This window comes from Pocillopora verrucosa, chromosome 2, assembly GCF_036669915.1.
Source record: "Pocillopora verrucosa isolate sample1 chromosome 2, ASM3666991v2, whole genome shotgun sequence".
Classification (NCBI taxonomy): domain Eukaryota; kingdom Metazoa; phylum Cnidaria; class Anthozoa; order Scleractinia; family Pocilloporidae; genus Pocillopora; species Pocillopora verrucosa.
This window is the reverse complement of record NC_089313.1, coordinates 17,740,242-17,756,711: the sequence shown is the minus strand read 5'-3', so window position 1 is coordinate 17,756,711 and position 16,470 is coordinate 17,740,242. Positions and strand designations below refer to the sequence as shown.

At 36.8% G+C, this 16,470-nt stretch overlaps 2 protein-coding genes across 2 annotated transcripts; one reads left to right on the top strand and one right to left on the bottom strand.

Annotated features, from left to right (window-relative positions):
• Positions 1 to 2,028: 2,028 nt before the first annotated feature.
• On the bottom strand, positions 2,029 to 11,142 carry LOC131790605 (synaptic vesicle 2-related protein). Its single transcript, XM_059107834.2, has 16 exons — positions 10,751 to 11,142; positions 9,730 to 9,827; positions 9,031 to 9,129; positions 8,448 to 8,519; positions 8,236 to 8,360; positions 7,672 to 7,735; positions 7,103 to 7,228; positions 6,561 to 6,689; positions 6,365 to 6,441; positions 6,135 to 6,226; positions 5,382 to 5,477; positions 4,993 to 5,104; positions 4,372 to 4,453; positions 3,832 to 3,921; positions 3,294 to 3,407; positions 2,029 to 3,166 (listed from the first exon to the last, which is right to left on the bottom strand). The coding sequence occupies exons 1-16, from the start codon at positions 10,872 to 10,874 to the stop codon at positions 3,158 to 3,160; spliced, it is 1,509 nt and encodes a 502-aa protein (XP_058963817.2). The 5' UTR covers positions 10,875 to 11,142; the 3' UTR covers positions 2,029 to 3,157.
• A 322-nt stretch (positions 11,143 to 11,464) lies between these two features.
• Positions 11,465 to 14,635, top strand: LOC131790532 (uncharacterized). Its single transcript, XM_059107741.2, has 3 exons — positions 11,465 to 11,575; positions 11,714 to 12,587; positions 12,942 to 14,635. Exons 1-3 carry the CDS (start codon positions 11,468 to 11,470, stop codon positions 14,633 to 14,635), a joined length of 2,676 nt encoding a protein of 891 aa, XP_058963724.2. The 5' UTR covers positions 11,465 to 11,467.
• The last annotated feature ends 1,835 nt before the right edge of the window (positions 14,636 to 16,470 follow it).

Below are 16,470 nucleotides of genomic sequence, written 5' to 3'. Positions count from 1 at the left end.
TCACAAGAGCTGATGTTGATATTTGTTTTTCGGCAAGATTTTGGTAGAACCCTAGTGTTGACTATGCATACATTTATTTGCTAAAAAAAAAACAATGGCGAATGCAAAAGTTTACCTTTGGGAGTGATGCTTTGTTTTAGAATAGTTGTGGGATATGCGGAAATCTTTTCTGTTTTTCCTCTTCCACAAATAATATCATTTACGCCTTCTTGTTGCCAGCGTCTCTTTTGATAACCCGACAACATCTCTTTCCACTTCCGCAAAAACTTACTTATTTCTCAGACCGGATAAAGAAACAATTCAGTGTTCTCGTTCATGTGCAAATACAGACGAAAACATTTACCCAATAAAGCACCCATTTCAAAACGTCGACAAGCTCTCTTTAAATAACGAGAAATACACACGACATTACCAGTTTGAATGAAATAACCAACTTACCGTTTGAAGGGTAACCATCCTAAGAGTTTCTTTGCCTCCTCAACAGATCTAATCTTTTCTCTAGGACCAGTTCATCCCCATCATATCGTCGCCTCTTCACACAGACTGTACAAAAGAACGTGATTGTTAAATGATGAAGCTGGCCGTGTAAAGAAACTTAATTAAATAAAGCTGATTACAGCCTAAGACTTGTCAAGAGGGAAATAACCAAAATTCGTTTCATTAATTTCTTGGTAATGTCTGCGTTCCCACACGTATTTTTTGAGGAAATTAATGTAATTACCAGTATTTCCTGTAGAATTTTCTCTTATACACCGAAATCCGTATGTTACAAATACATTTGCAGACCAGAAAACTTGAGACTGTGAAGATAAAAACCAAGTCTAATCTTCGGTAAAGGAACAAGAGTTGTCCATCTTAGACATAAGAAACCCAACCAGTAATACCACATTTTCAGATCCGGTTAAGAAAATAAAGTTTTAGTGAAAAACAATCTCATTGCTGATAATCATTGTATAGAGGAATTTCTTAATAGTTCTTCGGTGCATAATGTCTCGTTTTCCAACCGCTGAATTAAATAATTCACCCTGAATGGACAAAAAAGGATTCCTTTTGCATTTCTGACGGCTAAGTTTAAATAAAACTGAAATGACAGAGAAGGTGGGTAAATAAATTGATGATGAAATAATTGTTCATCAAGAATTTTCGACTTTTGATTCTTCATTTCTTGTCACTTAAATTCAAGTTTGCATACGCTATTATCACCTTTAGAGATTTTTCAAAGACTGATATAAATAAAAAAGAAACCGATCAAATTCAAAAGCAACAAAACTTTGCTGAAGTAATATTTTCTTTCGCTCACTTTAAACCTGCAATTACCACCCCCACATTTCTCTGAAAAAAATGTCAAGGAGAACTCGTTATTACTAGGGTCGGGTTTTATTGTGATCCAAGTGATCCAAGTGGTCCCATAATACCTCCCCCCTCCAGGGATCTTCTGATCTCACTCCTCCCACATAGCAAACTAAGATGATTGAGTCCACCATTCTTATAAAACCACTAGTTATTTCTAAGGACTAAAACTATCCGTTACCAACAAAACACACTAACCATTCACCAAAACAAACGTCAAGAATACAGTATGAGTTACCTTCAGAGCATTTGTTTCCAAATCTTTGACTTTCCTCGCCATGTCATGTCCACGTGCAGGCGGTTATTTACCTGAGGCTGTGTTCTTTTAGGGCCACAATTCCACATTAAACAGTGCACTTCTTCTTCCAAACATACTGTTTCCCTTACAACGTCGAAAACGTTCACGTAAGAGAGCTCTTTGGCAGGCTAACGACTTAAGATTGTCCGCCATGCTCGTTACACGTTGATAGACGATGAATAATTCAACATTAATTACCTGTAATTTATTCAAAATAATTTTCTTTGCGTTTCTGGCTGAAAACGTGCGAACCCTTGTTTGAAATGCAAATCAATAAGAGGTTGTGTTTTGACTTCGACGAATAAGATATCTTAGTTCAGAAAACCCAGATCTCATAATCTGCGCTTCAGATATGGAACAGAAAAAAAAGGACAGGGTAATAAAGTAATCCCACCAAATATTTATTTACAAAACTCTCATCAGAAAGTTGACACATCATTCTTACTTTAAATATATTTATAACTAATATTTTACAAATATATTTCAAATCTAACGATTAATATTCTTGAGTCCAGTTTCTACAGAAAATACCATATTTTAATCATACAGTATTCTCAGAATTCCTCAATCTACAACACTACTAATGGAAGAGATTTCGCCCATGATTGCCGCTACGGATTCATATCAAAGGTAATAAAAATTCAATTACACCGAACAGAATTTAAAATTAGTTTGAGCATGCATATGCTGCTAAGCAATAATAAAATTTAAATAAACCTTTTTATCACTAATTTATTATCGATTTTCCAAAAAATAAAAATTGGCCAATGACGCAGACGCCTGCACCTCGTGTGACAATTATTTGATCTCAGCAAATTTTCTCTTCATCTTTGAGCTATTAGTAAACAGAGACACTACAACAGGTGAGATATGTTCCTATAGCGATGATTTCTAGTTTTTTCCCGCCGCTAATTCTTACCTCACTATTATCATAAATTCTAAATATTTCTTACAGCACCTCGACCAAACCATTTTGCCACAATGACAAAAAATATTAGCGGGCTTTTAAATAACTTAAAATAAAGCCCTTGTTTTAGTGGTAGACCTTCATTTAAATAGTGTAGTGTCACAGTCAAACACGGTTAAGCTATATATATATATATATATGAGAAAAAAATGTAAACCATTTTTGACCCCCCCCCCACCCGTGTGCTATTTCTATAAGTTCAAAGTTAAAGGAACAGGGTCTGAGGACGTGAAACACAATAAACTGTTGTTGGATAATTTAGTTTTAGCAAGTGAGTTGAGAATGTCAATTAGCAAACCGCTAACGCTGAAAACGTCAGCTTTAGGACCTCTCTACTGTGGCCAATTTACCTTATCAACCCAGTAGATAAAACCAAATTATCTTGTCATATCCCATTGAGCAGCACCACAATTTCTTTAGAAACTTATCCCCTTAAAAACCATTGTTGATTGTGCATTTATTTTTTTCGGAAATTTAAATACTTTGTAAATCAAACTACTAAGTACTAAACTATGGTGTTCTAAGCAAGTAGAGTCATTTTGTCACATTTCCTAAAAGAAAAAAAAAAGAAAACGAAAAAGGATAGTTTCAACGTAAAATCAATTCGTAAAGCACTAAAAGAACTCATGAAATACCTCGACCATTTTTACAACTTGGAAGGCATTTGGATGCACTCACCTGCATAGGTCGTCCCTTTGTTTCATATGGAAGCAGTAGTGTTGCAACTAAAGACATCAGGCTTAAGGATATATAAACAACAAGAGACAAGTTCCAGGACACTCGCAGCAATACCTGCAGCACCAACATGGAGGAAAAAAAAATACTCAAATCACCATTTAACCCATTACACTCAAACATTAGAATTCATATTCATCACACTGTTCTTGTTACACATCTTATGATACTGACAAGGAAAATTTGTTTGACAATCAGAAGCTTCTTAAACTGTTGATCCTTTCCTTCATTCTCACATTCTTTCCATCTTATTCAAGGAAGAAACTGGGTGAAAATGAGTGGAGTAATCATCTAGCAGTAACTGACTGAAGAGGACAGGCATGGAAAAGTAGAAGGTAAAGTACCCTTGCTCTAACAAGCTTTGCACCAACATTATTCGCAGGAGGCCATTGTACAACTGGCAGTGAGGGACAAGACTTGAATAACAGTTTATAACTGAAGGGTCTAATGGGTATGACAGCTCCACTAATCTGTCTCCTACCTGAGCTATGTAAGGTGTTAACATTCCTCCAAAACGAGCCCAGGTAGAACAAAAGCCAAATCCTAATGATCGGATGACTGTGGGATAAACCTAAAATAAACCAAAGAGCAAACACCAGTGCAGAAATTTTACATGAAGTGTCTCATTAAAGACTGGATTTCAAAACTTTTGTTCTTTTCACTATGATCTTTTTGAAGGAATAACAGCAACTTTAGGATCACCCTCAGGGGGTGGATAATTCCACTAAAAATGTCATACAAGGAAAAAAAATAATTATCCCGTAAAAGTATTCATGTAATAGCTCTCCACACTTTTCCTTGAGAAGAAAAAATTGAAGGAAGAATTTCCATCAAAAGAAAGAAATTCCATGTGGAAAATTTAACCAAGGGAAAAAACCATGCAGCTCAAGAAATGGTAAACCAAGTCTAAAATCTTTCCACTGTTTGTCTGCACTGGTTCTTATTCATTACTAAATATACGCAACAATTGGTAGCAAATTACAATTCCAAACTGCAAATATAACTAATGCAAGAGCCTTACCTCAGGGGCATAAACGAAAAACCCTTGGAAGACACCTAATGACATCCCACGAGCCAGGAATAAAAGTACCAGCAGTAAAGTTCTGTTGAAGGGAAAAAAGTTCAGTTGAAGGGGAAAAAGTTCATTACAATTGTGTTTATAAAAGCACAAATGGTTGATAACACGAGCAAGAAATGGTTGGGTCATAGTTTCAAATTCCACACTTAATTGTTGCTGTTTTTTGAAATACTTGGCTTTTATCATCACACTTATAGCATTCAATTTTCAGTCCATCCCCTTCTCTATGAGGAAATCCAAGACTTGGGATACACTTATAATCGACTGCTGGAGTACCATATTTGTTACAAAACTGACACGAGTCCTTGGGACCATTCTACATAATCGTACATTTTAACCCTTTAACTCCCAGAAGTGATTAACATAAAACTTCTCCCTACAATATCCATACATTCTTCAACAAACAGGTCATGAGAATATTCAAACTTATCAGGTAGAAGCTGCTATCTTGATCTAGCACCAAGTTCTCATTACTAATTTACAAGGAAACGTGTAGCAGCTACAGGGTAGAATTAACAATTAGATCTTGGGTGTTAAAGGGTTAACTGTATTGACAGCACTTACCTTCCTGTGCAAATAAACATGAGTCCCAAGCATGCAGCTATTATAAAGAACTCTACAGCCAAAGTTTTTTTTCTACCAAGCCTCTCCATAAAGAGCATTGTAAACAATATCCCTGACAAAGAGAGAAAAAGAGAAACCTTTGACAAACTTATTCAACATAAAACAAAAAAGGATTCTTCATTAATATAGGCCTTTTGAGTAAGAGCAGAGTCACTGGTAAAAGCTTGCCTTAAATGTCAACTCCAGTGGTCAAAAGGTTACAACCCTTAGTTACTCAGTAGTAGCAGTTGTACCAAATTGTAACCACAAGGTAGTAAGGAAATACTGTGTAGACTTTTCATGTTATAACAGTAGGGAGGGTGGAGAGAAGAAGGATATTATGGACTTACCAGGATACTCCGCAACTGTTGTCCAAAGAAGATTCATATAATCATTGACTGTAAGAAGTTGGCAGCCACATTCAGCAGTAGCAGTAGACAAACTCTCTAACAGAAATTAAGAAGGAAAAAATTCTGAAGATTAATACAACAACAAAATGATAGCACTGTTGACAACCTTGTCTTTGAGGTTGCATGATTTTTAGCTATCCATTCTAACAATACTTTATGGTTTAACATAAAGTACATCACTAGAAGCAATGAGCAAAATGTCTGCTTGTATTATATGTTAAACATATTGTTGCATTAATCTGACGATGGTAATAGCTGCAAGAGGTAAATGCACATGAAAAAAAACAACAACAACACAAATAAAACCAATTGGGCATCATTTACTACTTTGCATTTGAGCTGCAAAGTGGTGAGGTAAATATCCACCACTTTCACCCACATCGAGGTGAATTATTGTTCAACTATTTGCCACACAGATACCAAAAAAAAAAGTTTCTTTCTGTCAATATACTGAGAAATGGTCAGAAATAAAACTATTGATGTCTGATGATGACTGCTCAGAGGTGAATAGTACTTGTTATTCACTTCCAAACAAGCCAATCAGCATGAGCAAAAAACACTAAGTCTATTCACTTGTGTGGTATATACTTATAGTAGTTATTTCATCTCTGAGTCACACCAAGTGAACCTCTAGATGTTGTGAATCATTCCCCTAAGACTCTCTGTCTTGATCTTCACATTTAAGAAACAAACCTAGATCACAAATACTTTCATCTGGCCTGACTTGCTGAAGAACTTGGGCTGACATCAACACAACACCATAGTACAAAAATCCAGAAGTGAAACTGTCAGAAGAAAAAAAAGACCAGAAATGAATAAAATTTATTTTACTTGTGAAATGTTTGATTGGCCTTTCCTTCAAGCTGATCCACAAGGGACTTGTTAAACATTGACAACAAGTAAACAAAAAATGATTTACTCACAAAGTTAGCCAGAGAAGAAGGGTTGTCAATCTATATTCTGAGTTAAAAAGAACTTGGATTTTCACTCGTTCAACAGTCTGAAAACAAATAGAGTGAAAAACATAAGTAAAGGAAAAGGAAGCAATATCATCAGTATCAAAACATGTTGGATATAACCAGTCACTAATTGGATTAATACTTCCTGGAGAATATGTACCTGTGTTTCAATTTTAAGAGTTCCTGGTGGAAGCTTGGAGCCATTGATTCTGGCCATGCGCTCTAATACCTCCATTCCTTTTTCTTTTTCACCTGCAGTAATCAGATACCGAGGTGATTCTGGCAACCACTGGGAAGAAACAAACATCTCCAGTTAATTATTTCATAACTTGTAAATGTGTTATCACTTTGTAAAAATTAACAATTCATTAATTATACCATGGGTGGTTTCATCATGCAATATTCCCAATCACAATGTTTTTACTCTACGACAGACCATTTTATCTGACAGCTTTGTTTTGAATAACTATCAGTACTCATGCAGTAAAACCAACATTTCAAACTAGTACATGTAGCTTAAAATTTGAATAAATTTAAGTTTTCATAGTAAGAACAAATCTGGAGAGAATATCTGACTCTCAGAAAGGAGTATCTAAAGTGAAATCTAGGATATACAGAGATAAACTGTGACAACAGACTCAGCTGTTTCAAGGAATAGAAAGTGAAATATAGCATTTGGAACTTTTCAAAAAATTTACTTACCCTACATAAAATAATGAATATAATAACAGGGACTGTTGCAATAGCAGTCATCCACCTCCAGCCAAGTGTGGGCATGACAATAAGTGCTACAACTACCATAAAAGTTGATCCAAGTGCCCAGAAAAACTGGAAACAGACAAAAACACTCTGAGTAAGCAACTTATATTTCAAAGGTGAAAATTTTTTTTCACTCCCATGTCATTATTATGTACTCCAATTTCCTATTTTTTACTTTGGGGATTCAGATCTTTTCACCTCTAGTGGTGCAGCTTATTAAAAAGCTTTTGTTGGCTGGCAAAAATTTAATAGTAAGTTGTAGCAAGGCATTGCTTTATAGCTGCCTTCTGAAGCAAAAAGAGAGTAACAAGTGGTTACCTCTTAACAGAGAGTAAGGAGGTGAATACAGTGTATATCACCCTTAAAAAGTTCAGAGCCTAAAGCGAATCTCCAATTACATCTTAGGTCTTTTCTTTGTTAGACTGCTTTTTAATTTGATGTTCTTACAAAATACTTTGCTGAGGGTAGCAGACAACTCCACTTTGTATCATGTAGTAAAAAACAATACTTACAGCAAGGCACAAGATAATGTATGACCTCAAATGGATGGGAAGAAATTCAATTAGAAGTGTGTACCTATGGATACAGAGAGAAACAGACTTTCAATTCTTGGTTTTCAACCTTCCAAATCATTAAATGGTCCTATATAGATCACTACTCTAAATTGAATCAATAAACTTTGGAATAGTGGGCCATTTCTTGGATTTGAATGGTTATTAAAACAGGCCTTCATAAATCATTCAAATTCTACATTCATGTGACAGTTCTCTTTTGTTTAGTTTATCATCTCTCACTTACTGGATATAACACATACTTTTACTTAAAGAGGGTAAGTTTCTAGAGAAACTGAGGTGCTGCATCAGTGGGAGAGTATAGCAGGGTAATTTATTGTTACCAACTGAGTTGAAAATGTAAATTGGCCACCGTAAAGAGTTTAAAGGCTGATGTTTTGAGTGTTAGCCCTTTCTAAGAGCAATTGGCAAAGGCTAGCCTTAAAAGTCTTTACGGTGGCCAATTTACATTAATTTTTCAACTTAGTTGATAACACTAAATTACCCTGTTATATTTTTACTTACATTGTTGGTATACCACCAATTCCAAATCCCACCAAGCATCTTAATGCAACAAGCCAGAAGTAGTGTGGTGAAAAAGAACTGATGAAACCAAAATAGAACAGCCAGCTTGCACTTATAATAATCATCTGAAAGTGAAAATCATTTCAAAGGTTTAATCCTTAATTTACAAAGCTGCAATGTTGCAACATTGTCACCCAATCATGTTAACTTACACTTTTTCGTCCTAAATTATCAGATAACCAGCCCCACACAGGACAGCCAACAGACATACCAACAAAAACAATCTGCAATCACAAGAAGAAACAACTGTTAAAGCTACAGAAGCAAAATAAAGAGGTTCAAAATTGTGGAAAAGCACAGGTGTGTGGAACCCTGAACTATTTTATTGGTACAAAATCAAAAAACAACATTTTAAGAATATATCTGTTCAGGAGAAATATACTTTGAGTCTGGCTTTGGTTCCATCTGTTATACAGTACAGTTGCAAAAATCATTTTTTTGTATTAAGGTAATCTTGCATTACACTGGAGAAATATAACTGCCACACAAAATAATTTGCAAATGAATCAAATATTAAAAACTATGACAATTTAAACAAAGATATTTTCAAAAGAATTCTTAACAGAGGGGGACATTACTGATGGCTCTAATTACTAGCACATTGAAATAATACAGAGAAAGTTCATTTTATCCCTCTCACTCCTGGGATCGAAATATCATTTCCCTTTACTGTCTGTTGCACATTCCTTATAATTCTTAACAGTCTTCTTAATATAATTATATTGAAACACTCACTGTAGTAATGAAAGCCTCTTCCCATGATGACAAATGCCACAGACAGTGAATTGTTGGACTCAAAACAGCAAGCAACAATAGCTCCAAGGAATCGCACATCTAAAAGTTAGAGAATTCCACAAAAAGGATTCACTTTTTGACTTTTTTTAAAAACTATTATTATATACTCATTATGAACATAACTAAACAGTATTTACACTACAACACACATTACTTTTACTTCTTATGACACATTACTTCCAAAGACTTCATCTAAAACTATAATTGTATTCACTAAATCTCCTGTGTTAAATTTTTCCCTCCATGAAAGTTTCCAACCATTGTTTTCTGGTGCCTAAGACTTTAGTGATAGACCTTAATATATAAAGTAAAATGTTATCATAATTCAGCTAGTTTGGGAAATTTTGAAATTAGGTAAAATTTGAACCACACCATTAATCTTACTCAAATAATCTGTCACAGACAGAACTCTACTGTGCAAGTGCACCACATAATGTACTGAACAATATAAATATAATCATGCATAAAGCTAACCTCTAAAACTAATGGTAAGTATCTGTGATAAACCTGTTTCCTAAAATCTTATTTTTACTGATATCATTCTAAAAAAAAAAAAAAACAAAAAAAATTTTTCTATAGCCTGAGAGGAAATCTCACTTCAATGAAACAAGAAATGTAGGGCTACAAATGCAAACTTACATTGACAAAGCCAGCCATAAGAATAAGTAAGATCTGGAATTTTCCCATTCCAATTGTCTCCACAGCTTCAGACAAAGTGAATGTTTGTTCCACATTTTCTGAAAAAGAGATAAAGCCAAATATTTTTTTCATCCAGACACTCAATCAATAGGTACATGATAGGAACCTTAATGAGTGAATGTCATTACCCTCCAAAACGACGCAAGACCTCATAAAATATGTGAATGGCATTCAGAATAGAAGCATAAATAATTTGTTGCCGCGGTTTCCTGTCTCAGACCAAGTAAATTTTGTTGATTTCAAGTTGATGTTTTTCAGAGGAAGGGAACAAAATGAACAAGGTTTTAGGACACACTAGCTGAGCTACTCATGAGCTCATTGAATCTATTGTTTGACCAAATGCTTAAGATCTGAAATATACTTCAGAGGGACACCCCATAAAATCAAGAGTTTTGGGTTAAGTTGTATTAATGTATCATTTAGAGCACATCCTCTCTCTCTCTCTCTCGTTAAAGATAAAATGAATAAGAGGAGTACAGTGAAGATGAAGCTTGTTGAAAACATCCCAAAATGGTCTAAAATGCCACACACATAAAAGAAAACCAACCAAACAAACAAAAATGCTCTGTCGTGCATCAAGTGCATAATTAATCTCAGTTATGAAACTCAACAATGTAGCTTAAAAACAAGTAGAGATGTTCTGATGTGGTCAGATATTCTGTTGGGAATCTAAATTTGACTTTATAATTGTCAACCTTGCATTGACGTAATTAGATATACAGCTTATTAGACTAACGTTTAACCCCAAACGGCTCGTGTTATGAATATATATAGATACATCAATAATTTAACCAAAATCATGACAACGTTAATTTCTTCCTTGACGGCGTCCAAAAAAATCAGTTTACTAATTTCCTTATCAACCAGTTCAGATGTACCACTAAAGAAAGTGAAGGCGGTCTCCATGATTCCATGAGCTCTTCGTTGCACGTAAACTCAGAATTTTTGACTTATCGCTCACCATTGTTGTCGTTGTGTTCTTTCAGCGACTCGTAGTTGGGACGCTGTGTGCTCGGGGAGCTCAGCTTTTCGCTTCTCGTTACTGCAACATCTTTCAATTCTAGTTCAACGCCGTTTTCAGCCATGTCCACGCTAACAAGTAATTTCCCAAAACGGACACGTCGAGCCAATAGCCCGGGGGAACTGTTTAATATTTTCGTGACCTTATAAATGTTGTTCTATGACTCTGCGAGTCGTTTAACTCAGTGAAACCTAAAGCAAAGGCCTGTTAACCAACACGTTGTCCTCCGTGGATTAAACACAATCTCTGGAATCATTGTTGTATTAACAATTCAGTGCTAATTTGGAGAACTTCAACGATAACAAAATCCCCGCCATCAAAAGAACAATCAGCTAGACTAAATAGGAGTGGAGACTGGAAAGAGTCTACAAGTGCAATCATTAACCCTTGCGCACCGGTTAACCAATCGGAAGTCTTGGGGCATGGGGATTCACCTGAGATGAAAACGACCACAAAAAAAGATTGGAAGAAAGAAGAATGAGTAACTTTATCCATCGCTGAAAGCTCGTTTTAAACATAATGGTTGGCTTGTTAGCTCAGTTGGTAGAGCACTGCACCGGTATCGCAGAGGTCATGGGTTCAAATCCCATACAGGCCTGAATCTTTCCCAGGCCTTATTTTCACTACTGCTCAAGTAGTGTTCATTATTGCGAAGTAATGAACATATATTCACATTCATTTCGAAAGTCTAAGCGAGTGAAATGTTACATTACAAATTTTAAAAGTTGGAAAATATTGTCTGGAAATCGCTGTGATTCTTTACAAGTAAGTCAGGCTATTTCTTTTAATTGATCAAATCATTAAATTAAACAATTAAGTGCTGTCTAATTGAAACGACGATACGCTACGTAATCAATCGTTTAATGACGAATGCTTTATTTTAGCGTGCGCTTTTTATCCTAGAGCACTCAAATCTGCGCGATGGTTTCTCAAAAGTATCACACTCCATTCTGTATCAAGAACTGTAAGGTCGAACATCACGACTTAGTCACCGTTTTGTGCTTGGATAGTTCGCAAAAATCCGACGAGCTTCCCGACTTACTGAAGGAATGCATTGAATCGTACGGCAGGAGCTGGGATCGCAATAGCAATGTCCCTGATCCCTTAGAAGACCTAAGATGTCCCCTGTTATACCTTGCCTCTGCATTCGGCAAGGCAGGCCTGGTGAAAGCACTCCTACAGGACGGCTTTGATCCGCACGTTCTCAACTCCTGCGGTGAGACCGCCTTGCACGGTGCTGTCGAGTACATTTACAGAACAGGTTCCTTGCAGACCAGAGGCTTGAAAGTGGCATCAACTTTAGGGCCCATTAAAAACAGGAGGAAAGCGTTTGAGCGAATTTTGGTCGCTTTGACTGACAGCGATCCCAAGATCATATTTGTACCAGACAACAACGGAAATACAGTTTTTCATGCCGTAGCTGAAAATGTTTGGAATGATCGAGAAAGTGACCGGCTTGGAAAAAGTGCCACGTTTTACCAATTCTGTATGAGTAGTATGGTGAACCGGGTGTTAGAGATGGAAGAAGCTGGACAGGTCACAAGAACCGAAACGTTAGAGGGCTTAAATGCACAGAACAATGAAGGAGATACGATTTTTCACATCTTGGCGCGAGATTATGCCTACGGTTTTAAGACCATGAAACAAATTCTGAAAATTTTCTTTCCTGGTGAAGTGCCGTCCATAGTCAACAAAGAGAACCAGACTGTCCCCGACATCGCGTTGGCACGCAATCGTAAGAGAGCGACGCAAGTTTTTCCGGAATTTTTAGCGAAAAGTAAGAGTAACGAAGAAATTTAAAAATGTTTTTTTTAAGGGAAAAAAGTTATAACTTCGTATAGATGCGCCGATTTGGTAATGATCCTTAGTTATATAACATGAACAAAATTTTAACAAACTCAGAAAACAAAAGACAAGAAGTCAAAGAAAGATTATGTCATCTCACTATATTCCAACCAATCAGAGCGGCCATTCTTATTTCATTTCAACACAAAACGACTCAACCACTCGAGAGTGATTTTATTCAATGCCTTCTCTTCATTTCTTGGGGTAAGCCAGGTGCCTTCATATGGATCAAAACTATTTCAAAATAATGCTTGTTTAAATCACCATCGTTTTATTTCATTCAAAGGTGAGAGTGTGATCACAATCAGCTCAGAATCCGACATTTCGGACAACGACTCACAAACTCCCAGCACCTCAAGGGACTCGGGACCTTCTGCGATCACAAACAGAGATCGTCCAATTGTCATCTCTGATAGCAATGTACCACAGATCACCTACACTATCGAAGAAGAGGACGATGGTTCCGATGAAGCCATCACTGTTTCACGGGAGACTGACGCTGGATCAGTGTTTGGAGACACTTCTGCTCCAATTAATTCAAACGTTAGACGGCACGATCTTCTGACAGTTTCGTTTGATAGCAGCTTGGGTAAACTATCGCAGATGGATATCCCTTCGTTCAACAGCCTTTCTGAGAAGTCCAATCAGATCATCTCCCCCTATGAGAGTGTATTAAATGTGCCAGTTGAAGCAGAAGTCATGTGCGCCTCTCAAACTATCCAGTCTACCGTGAACTTGACTTTGGAGGAAAATACCGAGCGGAATAACGCATCTGAAACTGGGGACGCACTTCACGCCGCATCAAAACGCCCTGAGGTGTCGGACACTTGTACTAACGGCACAGATAATGCTCCGTCTGACCCAAAAGCACCCTTCACCCATAAACTCTCTTCCGATGATTCTAAAGTCGCCAATAGCATTACTAAGGACGTAGCTATTGTCACATCTCCCACTGAAGAGCGGATAGCCTTAAGCTCTGTGGAAGTTGCTGTATGCAGCGCTACTGTACCCGAAAAAAGTAATAGTGGGCCTTGTCTAGGGAAAAGCTCTGCGGCCGAGGGGTCCTGTAGACCCGAAGCTCAGACAACACAGGCAGAAAAAAATGACCAATCTGATAAGAACACGATTGAGTTACACGATTCTCCAGAGTCAAAAAGTGGCTCTCCGGACGTGCATGACAAGCAAATCCCATTACAGTCTCCAGTTACTCTCACTAGCATAAGCCGCCAAGACGATGTTGCCTCCAAGCAGCAACCCTCTGTTTCCAAAGTCCTCGAGACCAGTCGCGGTAAGCAGGCTGCTAATTCTTCCCAAGCCAAGGTTACTGGTGAGTCAAAAGCTCGGGATCTACCCAACCGCCCTCGGAAACAAATCCCAGAGTCTTCTGAATACATGGAGGAGTACACCTATGGCATAATGAACACGCCCGTATTAAGCCCACGACGAAACATTGATCACACCAGCGTACGTACGCACCACACCATTTCCGCCACTTCCTTAACGTCGGCCAGCACTGAAAGTGTCCATTTCCAGTCTTTTGAACCATTGGACGCTGATGACGAGGCCTCAGATGAAAAAAGTACTATTTTGAAGTGCATCACAGACAACTCCTTCCTAGAGTTCCTCATAACCGAGGGGCTCGAACTGGATGCGTGCAGCAAAAAGGGCGTGGTGGAAGTGGTTATAGCGCAGTATAATAATAAGCTTGACAAAGTAGAGAGCACTATTCCTAAACTGGCTGCACAGTTAAGGGAAACAGAATCAAATATTACTCAACAGAAGGAGAAAGTCAAACAGCTGCAAGAAGAGATAGAATTTGTGAAGGGAGAGATTGTCAAAAACGAGAATTTGTTTCAGGACTTTACAACCGAGCAACAAGGGTTAAGTAAACAGAGAAAAGCTCTTAAAAGGAAAGTTGCCCGTTGTGAACGTACCATGACAAAGCTACTGGGAAAAGCTAAGAAACCCCGTGTGGAATGAACATTTTATTCCAAACTTTTGTTTCGTTCCCTGGATATTTCGTGTACCGCAAAAGTTTTCTCCTCTTATCTGGACTAATTTCAAATACAAGTTTCCTTGCTTTTTCCTAATCCTCTTCGCTTTCTGTTGAATTTCCACAATTATTCCTTCGAAAGATTTCACTCGTATTTTTAATCCCAGTAAGCATAAAAAGTGCTGAGTTTTTAATTTCTATTTTTTATGCTCCCACAACAAAGTGGTTGAAAGAAAAGAAGCTAAAAGATGAATCAGAAGAAGAAATCGAAGTATGTCTCCAAATTTTTCTCGATTGTGTAATTGTCATGATTTTGACGATACAAATAAATGACTTGCTACAGTTCAGTCAACAATGTCTTTGGATTATCACTCACCATCAGTGCACTGTCCCTGCTCACTGCATTAGTTAGACTGGATGTTTTCCCAAGTTTCTTAGTTCTGACAGACTTTGTCAACAATGCTTGTCACACTCCAAGCCTATTAATCATTACTGAACTTTAAGCCTGTAAGAGGAACTAGCGCATAATTTTTCTTTACATCACTACATAATCAAACATGAAGGTAAGAATACAGAAAATGACCACCTACACAAGAAGCTCTTGATTGTCAAGTAAATTCTCGATGTCAATATCACTAGAAATGTATAGGGAACAGTATACACATACCCATGTAAATTTTTTTTACATAAGTTGGATCAATATGACAATAATAAAATAGTAATAATAACTTTATTTACCCTAAAAAATGGATCTGTTAGTTCCATAGTAAAAGCTGGTATCAAACCATGTGTAGCTATAATAAAATACACTCCATAACTTCTATCTCTATAAATAATTTAAAAAACTAATTATAGAACTTTAAAATATAACCCTAAAATATAAAAATCGGATATTTATATTTAAATATAAAATCTAAAATATCAACAACTAGAAAAAAAATCAACTATAAAACCTGGGTTTGCGCGCAACAATGCAATTTAACATCTAAATCTCTAAAATAACCATATAACTCAGTCTTAAACCTCTTCAAAGAGGTTATATCTCTAATGTACTTGGGAAAACTATTCCAATCTGCTGCTGCAAACTGAAAAGTTGCTTGGCTAGTCTTTGTTTTGATCTTGGGAAGATGCAATAGTCCTATCACGTAAATTTCTATCATGCATACGATATCTACATATAAGACAATCTACCAGTTGATCAGGAAAACTAATATTATGTACAGTCTTAAAATTAACTATTGGTTCATACGTTAGCGTGCTTTCATCGGGATATGAAGCACTTGGGAAGTTTGGAGAGCATGAAAGATGCGTAAGAGTTGCTCTAGGCGTAGCCTCGAGCAACTTTAGCTTCTTGAGTGCTCTTCAAACTTCCCAAGTGCTTCATATCTCGCTGAACGCACAGCTGATGTATGAACCAATTGTTTTATAACATTTTCAACCCGATGGAAAATTTTTTTTGATTTGTCTGCTGACGTCGTGAGCGCGCACAATAGAAATATGAAGCACGCTCGCGCAATTGAATTTGATTACACAAATTTACAAGCTATGTTATAAGACAATGAGGCACGCGAAAAACGCCTACGATTTCCTAAAGTAAGAAGATCTAATTTACAATGCATTTATTGTGAGCAAGTTTTCCAATTGGTATTCAATATTGAGTGCATAGCCTGATTTTGCAAGCGTTCAATCTTTTAAGATACTGTTTTAGAACAATCTAATTGACCCATAATACATGATGGGCGAAATGATTTGCCTATAAATTAACAATAGAATATCCCGAGATAAAAAGGTAGAAATTCTATTAAGCATTCTCAGCTTTGGA

Coding starts and splice junctions, on each gene's coding strand:
- LOC131790605 (XM_059107834.2), bottom strand. CDS start 10,874: ATGGCTGAAAACGGCGTTGAACTAGAATTGAAAGATGTTGCAGTAACG. Junction 6,690..7,102: donor TATTCATTATTTTATGTAGG/GTAAGTAAATTT, acceptor GTTTCTTCCCAG/TGGTTGCCAGAATCACCTCG. Junction 5,478..6,134: donor TGAAAGTATTTGTGATCTAG/GTTTGTTTCTTA, acceptor AATTTCTGTTAG/AGAGTTTGTCTACTGCTACT.
- LOC131790532 (XM_059107741.2), top strand. CDS start 11,468: ATGAACATATATTCACATTCATTTCGAAAGTCTAAGCGAGTGAAATGT. Junction 11,576..11,713: donor ATCGCTGTGATTCTTTACAA/GTAAGTCAGGCT, acceptor TTTTTATCCTAG/AGCACTCAAATCTGCGCGAT. Junction 12,588..12,941: donor TCCGGAATTTTTAGCGAAAA/GTAAGAGTAACG, acceptor TTTCATTCAAAG/GTGAGAGTGTGATCACAATC.